The 24,326-nt window shown below is 43.6% G+C and overlaps 2 protein-coding genes across 3 annotated transcripts in view; one reads left to right on the top strand and one right to left on the bottom strand.

The window, feature by feature from the left end:
* Nucleotides 1-6,376, top strand: part of LIMS2 (LIM zinc finger domain containing 2) — an 83,771-nt gene extending 77,395 nt beyond the window's left edge. The window contains exons 8-10 of one of the 2 annotated variants that reach the window (XM_036744435.1): nucleotides 1,968-2,016; nucleotides 2,161-2,236; nucleotides 3,341-6,376. In XM_036744435.1, coding sequence (XP_036600330.1) covers nucleotides 1,968-2,016; nucleotides 2,161-2,236; nucleotides 3,341-3,488 — 273 coding nt within the window. In that variant the 3' untranslated portion in view covers nucleotides 3,489-6,376. The remainder of the gene's footprint in view (nucleotides 1-1,967; nucleotides 2,017-2,160; nucleotides 2,237-3,340) is intronic. The other variant, XM_036744436.1, reaches the window with a different exon arrangement.
* A 6,570-nt stretch (nucleotides 6,377-12,946) lies between these two features.
* The window catches only part of MYO7B (myosin VIIB), a 145,578-nt gene continuing 134,198 nt past the window's right edge, over nucleotides 12,947-24,326 (bottom strand). Inside the window, 12 exon segments of the mRNA XM_036744081.1 lie at nucleotides 12,947-14,243; nucleotides 15,149-15,154; nucleotides 15,536-15,580; nucleotides 15,582-15,635; nucleotides 15,638-15,655; nucleotides 16,158-16,241; nucleotides 17,905-18,009; nucleotides 18,012-18,023; nucleotides 20,308-20,351; nucleotides 20,354-20,492; nucleotides 21,819-21,913; nucleotides 23,623-23,721. Of these exon segments, the coding sequence (XP_036599976.1) occupies nucleotides 14,154-14,243; nucleotides 15,149-15,154; nucleotides 15,536-15,580; nucleotides 15,582-15,635; nucleotides 15,638-15,655; nucleotides 16,158-16,241; nucleotides 17,905-18,009; nucleotides 18,012-18,023; nucleotides 20,308-20,351; nucleotides 20,354-20,492; nucleotides 21,819-21,913; nucleotides 23,623-23,721 (791 nt within the window). The 3' untranslated portion in view covers nucleotides 12,947-14,153.

The following is a 24,326-nucleotide window of genomic DNA, read 5'->3' as shown; positions in this document are numbered from 1 at the left end:
ATGAATCCTTTTTCCAGGTTTAGAAGACTCTCGAGTTTATCCCTGCCCCCTTTCCCAACACCAGGGTAAAGCACTTGGGGTTACAGGGTTAATCTTTTCCCCTGGACCCGCACACTTTATATAACTCACATCACTAATGAAGGACACAAGAACACAAAATCCTATTCTAATATCTCATTGTGGCATGGAGGTGACCCTGAGTTTTTGAAGACTGCCCCAGGAGAGTACAAAATCTTGTAATGTTTTATGACATTGGAAAGGCTTCATGTACAGTTTTACGACAGGCTATGTCTACACTCTGAGGGTCGGCCTGGTTAAGTCCCCAGTAGGCTGGTCACTTGCATAACTAGATATGATTGTTATCATCATTATTGGCATGCCTGTTGCCTTTGAGAGAAAATACAAACTTCTTGTTTGACATTCAAAGCCTGTCACGATGCAGCCCCAGCCTCTCTTTTCAAACTGGCTCCATATTCCTCCCCCTTATGTACTCGATGGTCCAGATGCATTGGCCTTCATTGGATCTCCTGCCTCCATGCCTTTCATAGGATCATGGAGCCAGACCTAGAAGGGAGCATCAGAAGCCATCGAGTCCAGCTGTCTCATTTTATCGATGAGGAAGCTGAGGCCCAGAGAAGTACAAGGCTGAACAGGTGTTGAACATCAGAGGCAGGATTTTGTACCATGTACCTCACTTGGTTCCAGGCTTTCTTCTCTGTTCCCAGAGCTTCCACCATAATCCAGGTCCTTATCTCATGCCACAATTACCTAAACAGCTCCCTTTCCTCACTCCCAGCCCTTTCAATCCATCCTGCAGATCAGATAGCTCTTCCCTTAACTCTGCTTGGTTTGTGGTTCCCTTCTGTCTGCTGTGTCTATACAAGGAGGCTTGTTTTCTGCATCCACAACTCGCTGTCCTCCCCAGCTTCATTAAACAGCTTTCTTACTACTCCTTCATGGGGTTCCTCCGCTTTACCTTATGAAATAAGACAGTTCAGGTGAAGTGATAACGGCAGAGGAGTGATCCCTCTGCTGTCCTGTGCCCAGGGTGATTTCATGGGGAGCTTCTGAAGGCATTATCCCTGCTTCCTTTATTATCTAATACAGCAGACTGACTCTAATGGTGGGAATTTCAGGCAAGATTGTGGGGGAAGGACGGGGGATTAGGATGGGATAAGATGTTAGAGCTACGAGATCCTGAAGAGTTCATCTCGTCCAGTCTCCTCATTTCATCGATGAGGAAAAGGACACTCAGTGAGACTAACCAATTTGCCTAAGATCATACAGCCATTCAGTGGCAGAACTAGGATGAGACAACGAGTTTGACATTTCTGGGGGTATCCTAACTCAGAGTTTAGTGTTCAGCCAGTCAACAAGCATGTATCAGGTGCTTACTATGTGCCAAGCACTGTGCTAAGCATTCAGGAGACAAGATGCATAATTCTAACTGGAGAGACTACATACAAAGCATTATGATATCTGACAGTCACCAAGGAAGAAAGTTTTGAGCTTGGAGCCTCGAGTATCCCTCACTCAGTATCTCCAGGCTTGATATAGTGTTTGGAACATAGTAGGCACTTAATAAGTGCTTGTTGTCTGACCGGCTGACTAAGCAGGCCACAAACCTACCTCGCTTAGGCCAAGGACCAGCCTTATTGGATCTCGGGTCCCAGAGTCAGGAGGAGGCCCATGTGCCCAGTGCTCAGAAAACGAAGAATAAACAGAAGGACAAATGCCTTCCAAAAATCTGTCAAATGGGGATATGATGGACTCCAAGGCCTGGTGTGTGTGACTAGAAAGGAACATGAGAGAGAGTATTCAGAGGATTAAAATGGGCGCGTGAGGAGGTTTCTACAGGGCTTCTGTGAAATGTCTATTTCATGCTCCTTGCAGCTGGTGGTTTGGGAGAAGATGAATGCCTTCATCTGCCCCAAATAACTCCCCATTGTGTCTGCTCTGCCCCACAGCTTTTCGGGGACGTCTGCTACAACTGCAGCCACGTGATCGAGGGAGATGGTAAGGCCCATTCTGTCCTCCCCAGGTGTCCCTCGCTGCTCTGGCTTTCCCTGCACATCTGGCCTTGTGGGATCCAGAGTGGGGATCTGGGCCCTTGTTGTTCGGCCTCAACATAATTTCCCTCTGTCTGTGTTCCTTTCGCAGTGGTGTCAGCCCTCAATAAGGCCTGGTGTGTGAACTGCTTCTCCTGCTCCACCTGCAATATTAAACTCACACTGAAGTAAGTCCCCTCCTGGCCCTCCAGATCCTCAGGAGTAATTCTTTCCAGAGTTAGGGCTAGGGACTGGGCCTGTGATTTCATCAGTAGAAAGAACTCCAAGATAAAGAAACACCATCTACCAATGCAAATTGGCCCCTTCTCATCAACTTAAAACCTTAGAGAGTTCCCTAGAGCAGAGATCTCAAACTCATAGTGACTTCTGAGTGTGGCCTGAAGCATATTAAAATGTAATTGGGAAATATCTAGCAAAACAGATAAAAATACAGTGCAACTAGATAGTATTAACTTTTGGTTTTCTAATTTTGACATCTCCGTCCTAGAGAACTGAGAAGTTGAGTGACTTACCCAGGGCCACACAGTCAGTTTATATCAGGAGTGAGACTTCAGCTGAGGCATGAATTGGCTCCTTCTTACAGCACCTACCTGACTTTCCTGTCTCTTAAGTTTTCCACAAACCCCTTGGTTGGCCTTATTCCCAAAGGACCCTAGAGGTTTGGGAGAAGGCCAGTGAGGGCCCCCATCAAACAAGGGTTAACCAGGGGCCAGATGGTCACGTTTCACTTTTTGCTGACTACAGTAGGAGCCGATGGGTGAATGCTAGAGACCAATAATGAAACGACAGCAGCTAGCACTTATATGGGGCTTTAAGATTTGCACAGAGCTTTTACACATGTTTCTTAATGATGACAGTGATCCTGTGAGGTAGATGGTGCTATTATCCCCATTTTACAGAGAAGGATACTGACCTGCTTAGGGTCACATAGCTAGTAAGTGTATGAGGCAGCATCCAAACCCTGGTCTTCTGGCTCTAAGTCCAGTGTTCTCTCTATTACACCAAGCTGCCATTCAAAGGCATTCTGGCCTAGGTCCTGACCAAGGAGGGAGCCACCTTACAGAGTTATCAGGGATGTAGGAACAGGTGGGAGATGGAAGGTGTCACTCTAAGAGGGTATTAGAGAAGCCTTGAAGATAAAGCACTATATTAATTGAAAGTAAATATATGAATTCAAAGGGAAAGTTTTCCTGATTTAAAATGCAGTGTCTCATGGCACTGATCTTGGAGCTCTGGTCTAGTTAATGGTCAAAACTTTCCCTTTACCAAAGGAACAAATTTGTGGAGTTTGACATGAAGCCTGTCTGCAAGAAATGCTATGAAAAATTTCCTCTGGAGCTGAAGAAAAGGCTGAAGAAGCTGTCTGAATTGGCCTCCCGAAAAGCTCACCCCAAGTCTGTGGATTCTAATTCTTTCTGAAAAGCCTTTACTGTGGTTGTTTCCTCACCTCTGCCATGCTGACCTCTTTTTCCCTATCTGCTCCTCCTCTCTGCTCTTTCTTTCATCTTCCTTTTCTCCTGTTTCTACTTCTCTTGCTTTCACCTTTCTTCCCCATTTTCCTTCATATTTGTTGTCCTCTTCCTGACATCTCTTGCATACACTGATTGGAGCTCTAAATCTAAGAGGGTTCACTACAGCAGATCCTGCTGAGGGTTGAGGAAATAGAGCAAGAGGGAGGCTCTAGGAGGTGGATGAGGCCTGTACACTGTATTCCCATAGCCCACAGCTAGTTTGCTGCTCTCACCGCCGCAAGCATTTCCCAACTCTAGCTTCTGTGATCCTCAGAGAGTTTTCTAGCGACATTCACTTTGAGATTAAACCACCCAGTAAGTGGGAATACAACTGAATCCTGTTGTTTGGAAGTGCACCAGTCCACCATTTATGGACCCAACTAAGAATCCTTTGGAAGTCATGGCTCCTTTTTCCTTCATTCCTTGGGAGATCTTACAGCTCAGTGGGCAATGGCCTTCCCATTCCCTTTCTACAAGCTCTCTTTCCCTGGTGATTCAAACTTCATCTGGCTGAGAAATTCCCTTCTTCTTTTAGGGTTGGGATTCTTGACTTGGAGACCCACCCCCAGTGGGTCTATGGATAGATTTCAGGAGGTCTGTGGACTTGAATGGGGAAAATATATATAAATATATGCATATATATATATATATATATATATATATATATACACATACATCTATTTTTCCCCTCCTGTAGTTGATTTCCTTTGTAACTGTACACTTTTAAGCATTTAAAAACATAATTCTTCAAGGGGTCCATAAGCTTCACCAGACTCCCAAAAGGGTCCATGAAATAAGAATTGTTAAGATCCCCTGCTTTGGGGCCACATCAGACTCTGCTGAGATGCCTTAAACCATCAGTGAGGTGGCTTTCTCACTCCCAGAGTCTTGGCCACCTTGCAGCTGGTGTGGCCCTATTAGATTCAGTTTAGCTAAACAAGTATTCATTGAGCATTCACAGTCCTATGCTAGAGGCTGTGGAGGAGCCAAGAGCAGGCAAAACAACCATCTCCCATTTATAGAATGCTCCCAATTTTACATAGCGCTTTTCTTGCAACCACCCTGTGAGAAGACATAGTCTTTTCCCTTAAAGAGACCACAGTCCAGCTGGGGAGACAAGAATTAAACACCTAACACATTTCAAAAACCATACCTCCTAACAACAGATAATGACATGAAGGTTTGTGGGCTGCAAATCATAAGTGCTTTAGAAGGACAGCAGAAACAGATAGATAGACAGACAGACAAACCGGCATGGACTGGAGTACTGAGAAAGGAGGAAGCAGGACTGTCTGGGCCTGGAAGGATGGACAAGCCTTGGTGAGGTGAAAAAGCAGAGGGTGGATGTTGAAAGTGAAGGGAACAGGAATGAACATAGCCTTCCAGTATGGCCTGGTGAAAGGCTAGATAATGCAAAGTCTGTGTGCCTACAGTCATTGAACCCTTGGGCCAGAAAAATCAGTCTAGGCCCAAGGGATGGCTTTCTTCTATAAGACCATACTTAAGAGGGAAGTTATCCTCAAGTTATTCCTAACAGGCTTGCCTGCCTATTGACTTTCTTCAAGTTCCTGGGGAGGGGCTAAATATTTTATCCTCCCCTGGAATTTCAGTGGCTTTAGCCAGACCCTACAGTGTGGTGTGGAGCTAATGAGTTTGGCAGGTGCAGGGCACGGAGCAAGAGCAAGAGGAAAGAAGGAAACATCTGTAGGATTGACAGAAACCTGCAATCCATCTATTGTTAAGTGCTCATCAAGCACCTTTTGTCTATCTTTATCCCCAAAGACTACTTGCCTGAGGAGGATGGGTGGGTGAAATAAATGAACAGCCCATCTGGTCCCCTATTGCTCAGCACCAGAACATCATACGGTATCATTACAGAAAGAGAGAGCTGAGAAGGACCTTAGAGGTCATCATGTGCAATCTCTTTGACAGATAGAGAGGAAGGGCTTTGACTTTAGGTTACAAGGCAGGTGATGGACTTGGGACTTGAACTTATTCCCAGCCCTGCATGGTGCTGCCTCACTGTAATGAAACCTGCTCTTTGACTCCTCTACCTTTCCTATTTTGGGATCCCTATTTATTATTTGCATAAGGACATCACATAGAATATAGAGCATTCACATGCACTGACTCGCAGAGCCTGCACTAGCAATTTCTACACATCTCAGTACTTATAGACAGAAAACATGAAATGGTTTCTTTTCTTTTAATCTTCCCTCCAACCGTCAGGACAGCTTTCAGCTGGCTTTGATTCAGGATAATTTTCTTATAATGGTTGGCTTCTCCGGCTGGAGAGAAGATTCACAGTCTCCTAGAATGTTAGGTTTAAGGAAGCCTCATGCATCATCTTATCCATCCTCATTCTACAAATGAAGAAACTGAGACATGGAGAGGGTTAAGTCTCTCGTTCAAGATCATGTGTCTAGTTAGTACTGGAAGAAGGTCTAGACCCCAGGGTTCCTGATTCCCAGTCTGAGGTTCTTTCATTATATTGTACTGATGCATGTCTGGACTGCAGTAAGAGCTATTGTTTCACATTGAGGAAAGCAAGGGCTCAACCTCATAGATGCTCTTGTGTTGAGGCTGACTTGGGATGAGTGCATGGTCATGAGGAAGGGAGAAAGAACATTTCCATTGAGTCCTGGGGGATGGACCCCTTTGTAAGTATTGGTTTGAGGCCACTGAACCCATACACCGTAATCCTGTATGTACCAATGTTACCTATCAACTACAACACATGAGATTTATGGTAATTCATTCTTATTGCTTTGCACAATAAAGATTTATAAGAATAAAGGTGGTTGTGAATTCATGAAATAAAATGACTTGGAGCTCCAGCAGAATGTACTTAACAATCCGCATCTCTGACCACAAGTTCAGTAAGTGAAGTAGCTTTTAAGGGCTTGTGCTTAAGAGTCCAACTGTGGTGATACCTGAACTGGGCCTTCTGTAGCAATGACTCACTGTGCAAGAGGCACCAATCACTAATTCTGCCTGGTCATGTGAAAGAAAGAGAGAACACCTGGGAGGTAAATGTAATAGAGGGGAGGAATACTGACTGTTTTACATTCAAGTAGTACGGAAAGTAGCTCAAAACTAGTAAGAGGAGAAAAGAGCTTGCATGCCCAAGGGAAAGGGGGCTGGAAATTCATTTGGGGCCAATCCTCTCCCCAATGAAGTTACTCCAGGCAGACAACCAGGCTGGGGCCACATACCCTCAACACAAAAGGTTGAAGATGTTCGATATCGTGGGGTTTCTGCGGCAGCGGAAGGGAGAGGTACCAAAGAGAGAGGAGGAAAACAAGAGACAAATAACTGAGAATAAATAAAAGGCTTGAAAGACTAAAAGCTCAAGAGGGCAAGCCCAAGCAAAATCATGACTCGCAAAACAGATAAAACAAAAGAGAGGATCATAAAGAAAAAAAGAATGAGCAAAAATACTATAAACATATATTATACTTCAAAAGAAAGTGAACCCAAATTTCTCAATCAAAAAGGCAATTCTGTAGAATCCCTGGAGATCGTATAACAATCACAAGAAACTCCAGAATGATTCAAAAAAGAAATAACAATTGTAGATAAAGGAATCAGGAATAAATTAGGTCAGAAATCAGATTCTTCAACATGACTTAAAAATAGAAAGGTACCAAACTTAGATGTAGCAATGGATGATAATTTCTCCAAAGTTTTGAAGGAGATTGGGGGAGATGGAGAGAGAGAGAGAGAGAGAGAGAGAGAGAGAGAGAGAGAGAGAGAGGGTAACAGAAGATTTGGAACACAAAAATGCAGAAGTGGAAGAAATTGTTGAAACAGAAGTAAAAAAGCAACAACTTGAAAAGAGCATATAACTATTATATAAGCCAAAACAACTTACCTTGAAGACAATGTACAGAGGCAATTGTAAAGGCAATCAATGAATGGAAAGCTCTTTCCCGCCCATTCACTGGGCTTCAGGGGCAGAGCTCTCAGGGTCCTGGGTGGGGGTGTGGCTAGGACTAGAGCCAACAGTAGGTGCCTGAGTTCTGGTCCATGTGATGACATGAAGCCTGTGGTGGGAGAAGCTTGCTGAACAGTTGGAGTAGAGCTAAGAGGCAGTTGCCGAGGCAGTTGGTGAGAGCAGTTAAGAGCTGAAGGAGAGAGGAAGCAGTCAGCTAGCTGGGACACAGCTTGGAGATTGCAGTGGAAGCAGCGGCGACGACGGCATGTGCTACAAAAAAGCAGGACTGACCCTCATGGAGACCAGAAAGTGCTGAGAAGGGGCTTGAGGCCAATGGGTGGTCTTCTTGCTGGAGGGCCCTGGCATTGGTGGGGGGAAGTACCAGTATGGCTTGGCTTGCTGCCATAATGTTTTTCTGTGGCCTCCTGGTCACTATTGTGAGATGGGCTTACTGGTTTTGAAAGGTTCTTGCCAGGATGTCGAATTGGGGATACTGGTCCTTGGGTCTGCTACTTTTGAGTTTCAATAAATGCTTTAACTCCTCTGCCTTCTACTTAGAGAATTCCTTATATCCTGCGATTCTGGACCATTCAGGCATATTCATGATTATCTTTGAAGTCATGAATTCTGCCTTACTGATATATCAGCTTAAGGATGTAATTCTCCCAGAAGAATAAGAGAGATTAAAAACTTGAATAAATAACAATAATAATAATAATAAAAACAAACAAACAACAACCGCTCAGAACTTTTGAATATAGACAACGAAGCACTGATTGACTGAATCTGTAGATTGCTGTCAGAGGAAAACCCCATGTTTAAAACTTTGAGGCAGGTAGTGGTAAAATTTAATATTTTTAAAAGCAAACAGCATATTTTGCTAGTAGCCAAGAGAAAGACTTACAAATATGAAGGACTCTCAGTTTGTGTAGCCCAGCATTATGTTTCAGGGGTGAGAAATCAAAGAAGAAAATGGGATAGTCTATTTTAAAAACAACAACAACAAAGGAGCTCAGGCTGGAACCCAAAATATCATCACACAATGAAAAAAAGATGTACTTTCAACACTAGAGGCGTTTGAGGCATTTCCTCAGAAATACCGTAGGGGTGATGAGAATATTTGATTTACAAAAATCCTCCAACAAACACAGGTAAATAATAAAGTTATTGTTCAGTTGTTTCTGACTCTTTTTGACCCCATTTGGGGTTTTCTTGGCAGAGATACTAGAATGGTTTGTCTTTTCCTTCTCCAACTCATTTTGCAGATGAGGAAACTGAGGCAAACAAGGTTAAGTGACTTGCCCAGGGTCATACAGTTAGTAAAACGTCTGAGGCTGGATTTTATCTTCCTGGCTCTAGGCCCTGTGTGCTATCCACTGCACCACCTAGCTGCCCCCAAAATAATAAGAATAGCTAACATTTATATAGTGCTTTAAGGTTTGCAAAACACTTTACATACATAATCTCACTTGATTCTCAGAACAACTCTGCGAGGCAGGTGCTGTCATTCTCAGGGTAAGTGAATTGCCCACTGTCTTATGGCTAATAAATTCCCAAGGCAAATACAGACTCAGGTCTTTCTTCACTTTATCCACCAGACCAGGGCTGTCCAAAACACGGGCTGTGCTCCCCCATGCAGCCCGCCTGTGTCTACCGCAAGCACAGAAATCGACACAAATGCTTAAAGCATTTATGTCAATTTCCACTCCCGTAGCAAACACAGATGGGCTGCATAAAATCGCACTGCGGGCCGCACTTTGGACAGTCCAGCACTTTGGACAGCCCTGCACTAGAGCCAGCTGCCTCTATAAGCGCAACCATCAAGAGAGGACTAAGTAACGAAACCAAGTCTTTCATGCTTATGTTATGTAAATAAAAAGTAATTGAACTAAGAAGTAAAAGAAAAAAAGATCAAAAAAGCCCGAAGGGGTTAAAGATTTAAGGCAAAGGAAAGGAGGAAGAGCTCTGCTAAGTCTTGTGATCCCCTATAAATCACTGTCTTCTGCCGGAAGAATAGCACAGTGGGAAGCTGCATAGAAGGGGAAAAGGAAGATAAAAGACAGGAAACCTGGAGATTCACCCTCACCAAGTACATAGGTAAACATAGGAGGGATAATCATTTCTTTAATCTATTAATGAGAATGTTAGGGAATACCTTATAAACAATGGAAGAAAAGGATTGGGATGCGGTTGTAGAAAGAGGAGTCTCAATTTAGAAGGGGAAATGAAACGGTGGTACTAAAGACTTTCCCATGGCGGTGGTGGGGAGGGAGGTACATGTCTGTGGTAAGAATCAATAAAGAGAAAGAGTCATGAAGGGAATACTTGCATGTTAGGAGACCACCTTCCTTGAGAAAGGTGGTTGTTTTTTTAAGAAAGTGTTGTACCTCCCAGGACTGCACTCTGTCTCTGTCTGTCTCTCAGGAGAGTGGATATATGAGTCTCTTAAGGTCAGCCAGTACCCAGGGTCTTAGGGATGAGATAAGGAGTAGAGTTAGGGTAACCTTGTCTTAGAAGTGATGTGTAGTCGTGGTTTTTGGTTGTTGTCCTTTGTTCTAGAAGAGGACCAAAATGACATCACTATGTTGGAGTCAAGGTCCCTTGTGCCCGACCATGGATGATCAGACCGATATGAGCTCAGAAGGCTCTAGCACAGGTCGGGTACAAATAGTTCACACAAACATTTGGAGTGGAGATGTACCTACATTTGCTCATCTCATATTTCTTTTAAGCTGCTCTTAGAGCACAGGCACCCTTCATGGGTAGTGCTTTGCCAGTGTCTCCCATGAGAGGCAATCAGTTTCAAAGTTCTTCAGAGAGACCTTGAGTGTCCTTGTATCACTTCTTCTGATCTCCATGTGAGTGTTTGCCTTGTGAGTTCTCCATAAAATGGTCTTTTAGGCAAATGTACATTTGGCATTTGGACAATGTGGCCTGCCCATTGGGGTTGATCTCTCTGCAGTAGAGTTTGAATGCTTGATAGTTTAGCTTGAGAAAGGACCTCAGTGTCCACTTGTCTTGCCAGGTGATCTTCAGAATCTTCCTAAGACAATTCAAATGGAAGCAATTCAGTTTCCTGGCATGTCACTGGTACACTATGCAGGTTTCACAGGTATACAACAATGGGGTCACCACCATGGCTCTGTAGACCTTCATTTTGGTAGGCAGTCTAATACTTCTTCTTTCCCATACTTTCTTTTGGAGCCTACCTAACACTAAGCTAGCTCTGGCAATGTATGTGTCAACCTCATCATCTATGGAAAACATACTGCAGCATTCAATTTTTCTCCATTTGCTATAATCACATATGGTTGGAGTGGTGCTGGCTGGTGGAGAATCTATGTTTTCTTGGTGGTAATTATCAGGCCAAAATCGGCACAGGCAGCAGAAAATTGATCTATAATTTGTTGCATCTTGGCTTCAGAAGCTGCATTGAGTGCACAATCATCAGCAAACAAAAATTCATGCACTAGCTCTCTCTTCACTTTAGTCTTGGCTTGTAGCCTTTTCAAGTCAGATAATTTACCATCAGTGTGGTAGCTGACCTTCACGCTGTTTTCTGACAACACTGCTGAAAACATCATGCTGAAAAAAGCATGGGAACAAACACACACCCCTGCTTCACTCCATTGGTGACTGTGAAAGCACAAGAATATCATTTGTTATCCACAACCTGGGCAAGTGTGTCATCAGGAAACTGATGTACAACACTAATGCCCTTCTCTGGGCACCCAAATTTTGCCATAATTTTCCACAAGCTCTTATGACTGACAGTATCAAAGGCTTTGGTCAGATTGATAAACTTTGCGTACTGATCTCTGTTCTGCTCCTTGTCTTTCTCCTGGAGTTGTCCAGCAGCAAACACCATATCAACCATTCCTTGGCCCTTTCTGAAGCCACAGTGGCTTTCAGGTAGATGACCATCTTCCAGGTGAAGGATTATGGTAAGGGGAAAGGAAGGACCAGATCTCCTAACTCAACACATATATTGACTCCCACCACATCTCACTGCTTCCATGTAATGTTACTTGCCTCATCAATTGATATTTTAAGAATGAGGCATAATAGAAAAGAGAGAGGATGGAGTAAGATATTTAAAAGCAATAACAAAAATGGGGTAGAGAAGGGAATTCAATTTGTTACTTCAGAAGCTATATCCTCATGACAGAGACAGAGAGCCTAAAGAAAGAACAAGTAAGGGTATAGCCCATATACTGGAAAGTAGAATTCATAATAGACTAGAAAGAGAAATAAGGAGGACAAAACAAAGGAAAACTTCTTGGAAAATGGTGCCACAAAAGAATATTATTTGAAGCTAGAGGTCAGATGAAAGTGGGGAAGGAAGATTTTGAAGCACACACTTAGTTTAGCAGGGAAAGGGAAAGAAAAGGAGAAGAAACAGATAAATAAAGAGAAGGAAAAATTAACAGTTCAAGTAAAAACAAGGAACTTGAGGTAAGATAAATAAATGAGAGTGGGGTAGGGGAACTAGGCTAGCTGTGGAACTAGACTAGCATCAAAATAACATAGGAAACTAATAATTGAAGCAAAATGCTAACTTAAAAGAAAAAGATGATTAAATCAATACAAAAGAAATAAAAGTAGGAAAAGACAAGCCTAACAATATTAATCCCAAATGTAAATAATTAAACAATTTAATAAAATGAAAGAGAGAATCAGAATGGATAAGAAAATAAATTTGTTATATAAAATAATTTTTTATAAAATTGGCTTATATAAAACAGATTGTTATATGAAAGAAACACGTTTAAAAATAAAGGCACATAGAAAATGAACAAAAAAAAGGCTGGAACAAAATTTACCATGCATCATGTGATCTCAAAAAATCAAGGGTTGAAATCATGCTCAAAGTAAAAACAAAAATGCATAATGTCAAGAGAGGTAAACATGGAAATTACATTATACATAAGGTACCATAATAGACAATGAAACAACATTAATATTAAACATATATCACTAAATGGGATAGCGTCTAGATTCATAAAGGATTAACTGAAATCCAAAAAAATTTACATCAATAAATAATTATAGGATACATAGTTATAGGATATAAATAATAATTATAGGATATAATTTAATGTTAATGCTCAGAGTGGGATAAATCTTAACAGAAAAAATAATAAAAAGGAAAATATAGAATTAAGCAAACTGTTGAAGAAGATAGACTGGAAATACTCATGGCATCTTGTGGAGGGGAGCATTAAAGAATATATGTGTATATATATATATACACACATATATAGTAATATTTCTCAGCTTCACATGATACCTTGTGATACCTACATGAAACAAAAATTGACCATGCACTAAAATGCAGAGAAACTACCAAAAAAACACCCTAAAACAGAGACAGAATATTTTGGTGTCAGGAATTTGGGTGTGAAGAAATTACAAAGACATGATTATCATTAATTTAAATTAAATTTAATTCAATTAGACACCAAGTGCCTACAGCATGAATGCATTTTATTAGGTATTGGAGACACAAAAACAAAATGAAAAACAGTCACACCATCAAGGAGATTACATTTTACTGGGGGATTCAATATTTATATAGTAAATACAAGATCATTTTGGGAGGGATAAGAGTGCATTATCTACTGGTGGAGGGCAACAGGAAATACCACCATTAGGAATGTCCCTATATTGAACCCTGAAGAAAGATAAGGATTCTAGGAGGGGCATGTAAGGAAGAAGTAAATTCTAGGAGGTGGGGACAGCCCTGGCAAAGACAGGCCTGGAGGTAAGTGATGGAATTCTAAGCTAAGGGAACATATTGGCTGAAACATAGAGTGTATAAAAGAAAATAATGTGAAATAAGTCTGGAGAGGTAGGCTGGAACCAGACTGTGAAAGGCTTTAAATATTAATGTGAGGGATTTTTTATCCTAGAGGCAATAGGGAGCCATGGAAGATTTCTAATAAAGGGAATGAAGTAGTTAGATCTGTTCTTCAGGAAAATTGTTTTGGTAGAAGCGCAGAAGACGGATTGAAGAGGGAAGATACTAGAAACAGGGAGTACTCTGAGGAAACTATTTCAATAGTTCAGGTGAGAGGTTATGAGGACCTGAATTAGGCTGGTGGTTACTTGAGGTGGATAAATGAGAAACACATTGTGGAGGTAGAATAAAAAAAATGGATATAGGGAAGGAAGAAATGAAGGTTGTAAATTGGGGTGACTACAAAGATGGTCATACCCTCAAGAGAAATAGGTAAATTTGGAGGACAGTTGGATGTGGTGTAGGAGGATAATGAATTCTATTTTGGACACTAGGAAGCTACCAGATGGTGGGTAGTGTCCTCCTCAGTAGCAACCTGGTTCTACTGGATACCCAAGTGGGCAGTGGATGTCTTTCCACCACCCATGGGGTAGTCTCTTGACATTCGTCATTCCACTCCTCAATCCCAAACTAAGGACATGCTTCACTTTGTGTTGCTTGCCCTGGCGCAAAAATTCCTAGTTAAGGCTCTGCCTGAGGTCAGTCCATTCCAGGATGAGGAAACTGGAGAAGTGAGAGGTAAAACAGGTGGCAGCCTTGGGTTTCTCCGTGGAGATGAGAGTTACTATCCATTCAGCAGGTGGATGGCTGCTTGTGACCTCAGCCAATGGCCCACCTCAGTCTAAGGTTTGGAAATTCTTCTGCTTGTTTACTGTACTCAGGAGCAGATGCACATAGGATGTCAGTAGGTCATCCATCTTATAGCCCTGGGTTGGAAGACACAGACGGGAGACAGAATGGTCAAGGTGGGCCAGTGGGGAGGGGGGAGGGAAAGGAATAAGTATTTACATAGTGTCTACTATGTGCCAGGCATGGTGCTAAGCTCTTTACAAATATTATCGCATTTGACTTTCTTAACAACTCTGGGAAATAGGTGCTATTATCATCCTCGTTTTTACAGCGGAGGAAACTGAGACAAACAGAAGTTAAGTGACTTGCTCAGAGTCACACAGCTTATAAGTGTTTGAGGCCAGATGTGAGTTCAGGTTTTTCTGACTCCAAGCCTAGTACTCTATCCACTGTGCCACCTAGCTGTCCAGGGGAAGGGCTTTCATGCAACAAACATTTAATAGGATCTCTCTCCCTCCCTCCCTCTCTCTCTCCCTCTCTCCCCCCCTCCCATCCCTCCCTCCCTCCACCCTCTCCCTTCCTTCCCCTCTCTCTGTACACACACACACACACACACACACACACACACACACACACACACACAGAGAAATGTTAACTGTATTAGGTATATCAGGCAGTAGGGTTGCAGATAAGAAAAGCCGTACAATCCTTGTTCTAATGGAGCCTTCAGACTAGTACGGGAATAAGACATGGCCATGTGGCAGTTAGGTGATACATACAGTGGGATAAAACACTGGACTTGTAGCCAGGAATACCTGGGCTCAAATTCTGCCTTAGACGCTTACTAGCTTTTGTGGTCTGGGCAAGTCATTTAACTTCTCTTAACCTCAGTTTCCTCATGTGTAAAATGGGGATAATAATAGCATCTACCTACCTCACAGTGTTGTTGAGGTGACATTTGTAAAGTGCTTTGTAAACCTTATAAATACCAGCTCTTATTGTATGGAAATTGAACGGAATCCCTGGACCACTCTTTTAGAACTAGTGCCTGCGCCATGCTGCAAGTCCAGAACCTAACATAGTTCCTTCTACATAGCAGGCACTTATTAATGGTTTTTCTGAGTGTATGAACGAGAAAGCAAAAAACTGACTGGGGCCACTGGGAAGCCAGGGATCTTTGAATTTCCACAACAAACATTTTTGCCCATGGTTATTTCCCAGCCCTATCTCCAAGTAATGATCTCATAATAGGACAAGACTAGATTCGAATTTTATCTCTTCCTGCTAGTCTTTCTCTTCTACTGGAAATAAAACCAGTGAATCCTTGCCCCACTACCCTCCACTTACCCTCCCCCACCCCTCCAGAGCCCTGGTATTTATAGAGTGGGTCCCTTGCATGCCCAGCCCCTATGTGGGCTCACCAGGGGACGGTCTCACACAGCAGCCGAATCTCCCCCTCACTGAGGTTCCCAAGTAACCAGGTGAAAGTAGGTGCTACCACTGCTCCAGCTGGAGATTTTTTGTAAAGGGGTAGGGTGTTTAGGAGATCCTGAGGGAGAGGTAAGGAAGAGCCAAGGTTAGGGGAATGGTTGGACAAAGGTGGAGGGATGCCTAGGAAACTTAAGTAAAAATTTGAGGTTGGCAGTCAGGGGAGCTGCCTCTGTCACCAACTCTCACAGTGTATCCTTGGTCTGGTGTTTAATCTGTCTGAATCCCCGTCCATCAAACGGGGCTATTTCTATCTATTCTAACTATCTTGCAGAGAGCTAATGAAATAAGGTGCCCTAGGCATCTCTCCTGAGCCCAGGGCCTGGATTATGATCCCCTCCACTATTCTCTCTTCCACCCTCCTTTCTCTCTTCCTCCCTGCTGCCAACACTGGGGCATCACTACTCCCCAAGTGGGAAGGACAGTGTTCCGTACTCTGGGCTCTGGAGAACAATGCTATCCTCCCGCCTCCCTCCCCAGACCCCATAGTTGTTGTTGTTGGTGGGTCTTTGTCATCCTGTGACTTTCTTGGAGGACCTAGCTAGGTTAATGGTCTCTCTGACCTTGGTCTTGGGGTGGATGAGCTGTAATCCATGCTTGTTGATGGCAATGAGGATGATTTCTGGGTAAGCGGGCTCTGAGCTTTGCTGGAATGGAGAGATGGAGAAGGAAAAGAGGGAAGTTACTGATGTTCCTCACTTCATCCCCTAACCCATTTTTTCCCAAACCAATTAAGAACAGACAACTCAGGATGGAGTTGAGAATAGCACTGTCCGTGCTTTGTAGCTCCCGGCCTGGCTCACTGGGGACAGGGACTAGCCTTCAGTCCTTATAATCCAGTGGCTACCAGAGAAGAGAGTGTCAAATTATATGTCCTTTTTCATCTTCCCCCCCTGTACCCTCCAAACTTCTACTTACATATAGGAACTCTCTCTCCCTCCCTCCCCTCCCCCCTCCTCTCTCTCTCTCTCTCTCCCTCCCTCTCCCTCTCCTTTCCTCCCTCCCTCCCTCTCTTCCTCTCCTCCCTCCTTCCTATCTCCTCTCTCCCTCCCTTCCTCTCTCCCTCTCTCTCTCCTTCTCCTACTCCCCTCTCTCTCTCCCCCTCACTTCTCTCTCCCCCCCCTCCTCTCTCCGCTTCTCCCTCCCTCCCCCTCTCTCTTCCTCCATCCGTCCCTCTCTGCCTCTCCCTCCCTCTCTCTTTCTCTTTTTTCTGGCCCCTCTCCTTTCTCTCTCCTTCTCTCCGCCCCCCCCCCCCCCCCCGATACAGACATAGACACACACAGACACACACACAGACACAGACACAGACACACACACACACACACACACACAGAGAACTTCCTCAAGTCCTCATGTGTATTCGCAGGACAAAGAGGTGTTCCTGGATAGGATTAAAGGAAGGAGTCATAGATTAGAAACTCACTGAGGACTGTGTGGCATCTTGTGCGTGTAATGGAAAGAAATCTTTACTTAAAGACCTGGGGTTGTGGATTCCAACTCTGATGCTGCCTGTGTGACTTTAGGCAAGTCACTTAACCTCTTAGGGCCTCAATTTTCTCATCTGTAAAATTAGGGGATTAGATTGTCGTTAAGTCATTCAGTTATGTTCAGCTCTGTGACCCCATTTGGGGTTTTCTTGGCAAAGTTACTGGAATGGTTTACCATTTCCTTCTCCAGCTCATTTTACAAGATGAGGAAACTGAGGCAAACAGGAATGAAGTGACTTTCCCAGGGTCATTCAGCTAGTAAGTTTATGTCACTTCTCAGGTCCTTTCCAGCTCTTAATCAAATAGCAGCGTAGCAGTATGTGACCTTGGGCAATCGACTTATAACTTCCCTGAGTACTATTTTAAGCGTCAGCAAATTGGGGATAACAATTCTTGAACTATCTACCTCACTGTGTTGGGGGCGGGGGGGGGGGGGGTGGAGTCCAACACCAATGAGTCATTATCATTATCCTCTTAATATCCCCACTACTTAGCATAGTTCTCTGCACATAGGTGTCAATCTCCAGTCAGTCAACGAGCATGGATTGAGCACTTACTGTGTACCAACACAGCATTAAGTGCTGGGGATACGGAAAAGAGGCAAAAACCACTGGGCTGCCCTCAAGGAGCTAGTTTTCTACGGAAGAGGACAATAGCAAATACCTAGATGCCCGCAAGTGTATTCAGAGAAGGAGAAGGTCTTCTGAAAAAGGAAAAGGCATCAGTAGCCGGGGGGGAGATGCTTAATCCAGCAATTATTTTTAAATGAATGGGATTCTGTACTGGGAGGGTCGGGATTGGTGGGGTCTGAAACATAACCTACCTTCACCTCGAAGAAGGCTGACCCAAACGTGGGCCACCGGTAAATCAGCTTCAGGAAGGCCACCTTGGCTTCATCCACTGTCTTCTCTTCGCACTTAGTGTAAGACCAGCAAAGATGTTCTGGAAGGGAGAGAGGGGTGCAGGGATATGAGCATGGGTGAGTGGGAGCCACTTATGCAGAGACTGGAGAGGATGCTCCTATCATGCTGGGGCACTAACACTGGCTTCATGGACCCCAAGAGACTGGACAGACTGACCACATCTAACCTATGTTAGTAAATCTGACCAGACAAAATTCAGGCTCCCAGTCCAAATAGTCTTCACTTTACAGGAATCAATAATCTATTCTCTTTCATTCCTTCTGTAAGTTTCTTTAAAAGTGAATCCTCCTTTGGGTTTTTTGTCTTATAATTCTCTTTTTCTGTTCTACTTTGTATATGGAAATGATTTTATTTTGGGGTTTTTTGGGTGTTATATTCAGAACCAAAAAATTTAAAAAAGTGATCTCTCTCTCTATCAGGATGGATAATGTTCACTTTAATGCTTTAAGTGTTGTTTACAGCAGTTCTCAAAAGAAGAATTGCAAACTATTAACAACCATATGAAAGACTGTTCTGAATTACTAATATAAGAGAACTACAAATCAAAACAACTCTGAGGTTTCATCTCAAACCCGCAAATTGACAAAGATGTCCAAAAAAAATGGGAATAGTAAATGTTGGTGTGGCTGTGGAAAGAAAGGCACTCCTGTGTGGTTTGATTTGATCGACAATTTGGAAAGAGATCTGGAATTATGGTTAAAAATAATGACTACGTTCATACCCTTTGACCCATTAAGCCTACATCCCAAGGAGGACAAAGTTAGAGAAAAGGGCCTTCTATACACCTGTATAGTCATAGCAGTACTTTTGAGGTAAGCAAAGAACTAGAAACAAAGTAGCTGTCTCTTAATTAGAGAATGGCACAAAATGTAATGGGATGTTACTGCATTATTACAAAAAGATGAATAAAGAATTCAGAGAAGTATGAATTGATACAAAGCAAAGTGAGCAAAACCAGGAAAATTATATACATAGTGTCTACAACAATGTAGATGGAAACTACATAACAATAACAAAACCTGAATGCCGATTAATTATAATAACCAAACTTGACTGAATAAAGAGATGAGAAAATGCCCTCGTTTCTTTTCTTTGCGGAGGAGGGGGACTATGGATAAAAACATTGCAAATTCTGGTAGACTTGGTTGATGTGTTGTTTAGGCTTACTGAACCAATTTTTGTCCTTCTTCCTATTTCTTCCTTTCTCTCTTTCTTCCTCTCTTCCCTCCTTTCTCTTTTCCTTCCTTCCTTTCACTTCCTTGTTCCTTTCTCCCCTTCTTCCCTTCCTTTCCTTTCCCTCCCTCTCTCCATTCCCTCCCTTTCTTCCCCCCTCCTTTCCTTTCCTATTCCTTTCCTTTCCTTTCCTTCCTGTCCTTCCTTCCTTCCTTCCTTCCCTTCCTTCCTTCCTTCCTTCCTTCCATCCTTCCTCCTTCCTTCCTTCCTTCCTTCCGTCCTTCCTTCCTTCCTTCCTCCTTCTCCTTCCTTCCCACTCTTCTTACCAAAGAGAGGCTCTCTGGTAGGGAAGGGAGGGAGGCATATATTTAAATAAAGAATAACAAAAATCTTAATCATTTTTAAAATTATAGTTGTCTATAGACTGGTAGCTACATGGTACAGTTGAAAGAATACTAGACTGGGAGATAGGAAGTTGAAGTCCTGTGTTCAAATCCTAGATTTCACTTATTATGGCAAGTCATTTAACCTCTTTGAACCTCTATTTCTCATCTGTAAAATAGGAATAATGATACTTTCACTAGCTCCTGCTTCATAGAACTTTAAGGGCAGTATCACTCTCTCTCTCTCTCTCTCGTCTCTCTCTCTCTCTCCTCCGCCCCTCCCTCCCTCCCTCCTCTCTCGCCTCTCTCTCTCTCTCTCTCTCTCTCTCTCTCTGTGTGTGTGTGTGTGTGTGTGTGTGTGTGTATGTAAGGCTTGTATAGGGAAGCTTAAAGCTAAGGGTGAGCACCATTGCTTCTTCGTCATCTGTTAGACATGAAGAAAAACTCTCAGAATTGGTAATGTAAAATTCAATGAGAAAATAAGATTCAACTTAGAAAAACATCATTTTGTAGATGGTTTTTCAGGAATTTGTCTATTTCATAAAGCAAAAGACACCTGTACCTGGGAGGATTTTAAGGATGGAGCCAGGGAAATGAGGCACATATGTTCTGATAGGAGCACCCCAAGAGAGAGGCCTGGAGTCCCCCCTCCCTTTCCTTTCCTATACTCCTCCAGGTCAGCAGGGCATCCTCAGTACATGGCCACCCCAGGGAAGGGATGGAGATGGCTAAGGGCAGACCAGTGACCTTTCTCCATTCCTCTGAAGACATCAAGTGGATCAGGTTGTCAGAACCAATTCCTTCAGGATCCTGGAGACAGTGGCTAGCTGGGACGTGTCCTTGTCAAACCGGACCTTGTAAATGAGGCTGCCAGCTGGACGGCATTCCTCCCTGGAGCACTTGTGGAATCCACGCAGGTATTTGGGCAGCTCCTGGCATAGACAGACAGACAGAAGACAGTAAACTGAGCATTCCCTCCTAATGTACTAATGATGTCTGAACACTGCCTGGCCCCTTAGCAAAACTGCTAAATAGAAGTTTGCATGTGGCAGCTCTTCATGTCTGCACCATGCCGCGGCCCTGGAACTCTCCTGTCTCTCCTCCCTCTTCCAACCGCTCCTCCTCCCCCCCCAAAAAAATGGCTAAGAAATTCACTTATATTCAGGTGTGGGGTTCATAAGTCTTTTCTCCCAGGGGAATTTGTTACTTAAAAATGGATTGAGGAGAAGAATGAATGAATCTCTAAGAGTAGAATTTCAGTGCAGTGTCTGGCATGGTGCTTCCTTCTGGCACTGAGAATGAGACTGAATTGTCCCCATCCCAAATGAATTGGCCCCAGGCACAGTTTTAGCTAGTCATAGCTCAGCTGTGAACATTGTGTTGTGTGTGTGTGTGTGTGTGAACATGGGCTTCTCTGCCTCCTTTAGTGCAAGATACAGCTAGCTTGTTTGGTTTAGAAGCCAGTTCTTTGTGTCTTACACTCGCATGCCATGCAAATCACAGTGTATCACAGGGATGGGGGCTCCCGGAAAGGAGTTACTATGTGAAGTTGGGAGTTCCTTCACCAATATCCTCAGTTTCTACATTATGTAAAATATTATGGAGCAAGACTAGTGATCCTTAGGTCCGATATTGCATGATCTAGTTTCCTGCTTCCTGTCCAATCCTGTCCAATTACTGCCTCCCTCCAATCCACTGAGCTCACCAATACCATTCTAAGCTCCCAGAACACGTAACAACCTTGCTTAATTCATCATAGTGGAGTATTCAAGAGGTCTTCTTTGCTTACCCCATCAAATCCCAATTCCTTTTCAAGTTCAAGAGCCTCCACAATCTGGCCCCAACCTACTTTCCATTGGTATCTACCATAGACTCCCCACTTCACCCATGCTTATTCCCACCTCAGTTTACACTATAACCTCCCAACTAGAATTCCCCAACCCCACTCTGGCCTTTTTCTAACTTGTCCAAATCTTACCCATTCTTTAAAGCCTAGCTGAATAATTTCATTTTCCCTTCTTCTCTTGAGTCTAAAATAGTGTCTATGTTTAATAAAGGCTTGTAAATAAATGGAATCAATGATGTCTAGCCTCCTCCTTGAAGCGTCCCCTGATCACCCTAGCCCATGGTCTTTCTCCCTCCACTGGAGTCCTATATGGGCCTAGAGGTCCATATCTACTATACGGGTTAGTGGTCCATCCCATACTATACACTATATGGGTCCATCCCTTAGTGGAATTGACAGGAAGCCCTTTTACCTGATGATAGTGAAGGATGGTGTCAGCATTCAAGTCTTTCCCAGGAGACATTCAACCAGAGTTTCTCATGAAGTACACATGGTAATACAGGGTTGCTGTTGTCCCTGAGTGAGTAAGGTCATGGCCATCAGCCATAGGGTCAAGGTCTTAGCAGGTAGCCTCCTTAGGCCAAGGGATCTAGGCAAAGCCCACCTTCCCCCCTCCCACCATGCGCCCTCGTGGGAGCTGCTACAGCCTCTTAGACTTGGTTTCATTTCAAGCCTCCTCTCCCTCTACCCCCATCCATGGTCCCTTTCAGCTCCCTTTGACATCAATTTCCCCTTACTCCCCGCCCTCAAAGGGCTGTACAGTTTCTGTTTATTTTTAACCAAAACAAGTGAATCACTTTGGGTTTGAAAATTGAAATTGCACTTTGAGATCATGCAAATCCTACCAGCTCTGTCATGCTTTCATAGAGTCATAGATTTACAGATGGAAAGGATCAGTGAGGTCATCTAACCCAATACCCTTCTCCCCATTTTACAGCTGAAAAACTAAGGTTCCAGGGGATTCAAGATCATATAAGGACAAAGTAGCAGAGACATGATTTGAATCTAGGTCTTTGAACTTCAAAATCCTATCACTTCAGCTCTGCATTTCCTTCTCTGACTATCCTGGCTCACAGTGATTTCTCCCTACCCTGAACTCCCCATGCACTGCCTATCTGTATCATTCATATGGTACTTAGTACATACTGCCCTAGCTAGGTGGCAAAGTGGATAAAGTGCTGGGCCTGGAGTCAGGAAGACTCATCTCCCTGAGTTCAAATCTGGGCTCAGACACTTCCTAGCTGTGTGACCCTGGGCAAGTCACTTAACCCTATTTGCCTCAGTTTACTCATCTGGAGAAGGAAATGGCAAACCCCTCTAGTATCTTTGCCAAGAAAACCAAAATGGGGTCATGGAGAGTCAGACATGACGCAACAGCAGCAGCAGCCGCCCACCACCACACACCAACCACCACCACACCTGCCTTTTGTTGTCAAGCCTTCTTCTGTGTCCCCACATCACTTAGCACATGTTGAGTATTTAGTGGGTGGGCAGTAAATCTTCACAGAATCACAGAGCTGGAGGGACCTTAGAGGACCTAGACCTAATTAGTCCAATCCCTCCTTGAATCATGCTGATTTCAAATCACCAAAGGTGCTCCCTGTGTGTCTTGTCTCTTAAGCAGGCTATGGGGGACTCCCTAGAGAAAGTTTTTCTATCCTGTCCACTCACCTCCATCAAAGGCCCCAAAGGCTTAGTCAGAGCAATCTAAGAGGTGGAAACAGGGGTTAAACACTTTTATTTTCAGCAACTGGAGTCCTGCATGCCTTTTCAACTACTCTAACCAAGCTAGATTCCTTCGCAACCACATACCCCAATAGGACAAACTCATGCTACCTGGGCCACTTCCACCCTTGAATCTGCAACTAGGGAACTCCTCTATGAAGGGCAAAGTCATGTTCTGAGAGACAGGTTTCCCAGCCATCCTGTGGATGTTGAGTCAGAAAACCCCTATAGTCCTAAATGGTATTGGGACACTGGTGTGAGAGGCAGGAACTAGGCTCTGATAGTGACTAGCTGTGTCACTGTCACCTTGGGAAAGTCATTTGTGCTCTAGAGACTTTTACTTTTTTTAAACAATAAAATTAGGGGATCAGACTAGATGATCTCAAAGATCCTTTGAAGCTTTAAATTCTATTTAGAGGATTCTATTTAACATCTCTCAAGATGGAAATCTTGTGGTTTCTACTTTCCACCTCTCCCAGGATAGAGGGCACCTTCTTTTACCTCTTTTCGTGGGCTTGGTCTTCTTATCCAGTCAGACACCTGCCTTAAGGAATCAAAGAAGAAGTCTTTTTCATTTTGGCTTATGACCTGGTGGGGAAGAGCATGTGTGAGATTAGATGGTAGCAGAGAACAATGCAAAGCCCTGCCCCCCAGGCGGCTCCTGGCTAAGGAATGAGCAGAAAGGCTGGGCCTGGCCCTGGGAGGTAAGATAGCTTTCTAGGGGAACCAAACATAGGAAGGCGGAAGAGAGAGTTGCCTGCAATGAGTTATTTGAGTCTTGTTCTTCTATAGTGAAATCACATCGAGAATATTGGATTTAGTTCTGGGAATCGCATTTTCTCCAGCCCACCCATCCAGATTTATTGCCTATTCCACCTTTGCCAACACTGTGGTCCAGCCAAACTGGCCTAGTGAGCATTCCTCACACACAGCATTCAATCCCCCAGGTCTGTGCTTTTGTGTAGGCTGTGTCTCCCATGCCCGTGATTCACCTTTCCTCATCTCTATTTCTTAAAATCCCTAACTTCCCCCAAAGCTCAGTTCAGGCACTGCTTCTGACACAAGGCCTTTCCTAACATGATTTTTTTTGAATTCCAAATTCTCTCCCTCCCTCCTTCCCCTCTCCCAGCCACTGAGGAAGCTAGCAACATGAAACGCATTATACATGTGAAGTAATGCAAAACCAACGTCCATA

Source organism: Trichosurus vulpecula, chromosome 2 (genome assembly GCF_011100635.1).
Source record: "Trichosurus vulpecula isolate mTriVul1 chromosome 2, mTriVul1.pri, whole genome shotgun sequence".
NCBI classification, from domain to species: domain Eukaryota; kingdom Metazoa; phylum Chordata; class Mammalia; order Diprotodontia; family Phalangeridae; genus Trichosurus; species Trichosurus vulpecula.
This window is presented reverse-complemented; position numbering and strand designations above follow the sequence as displayed.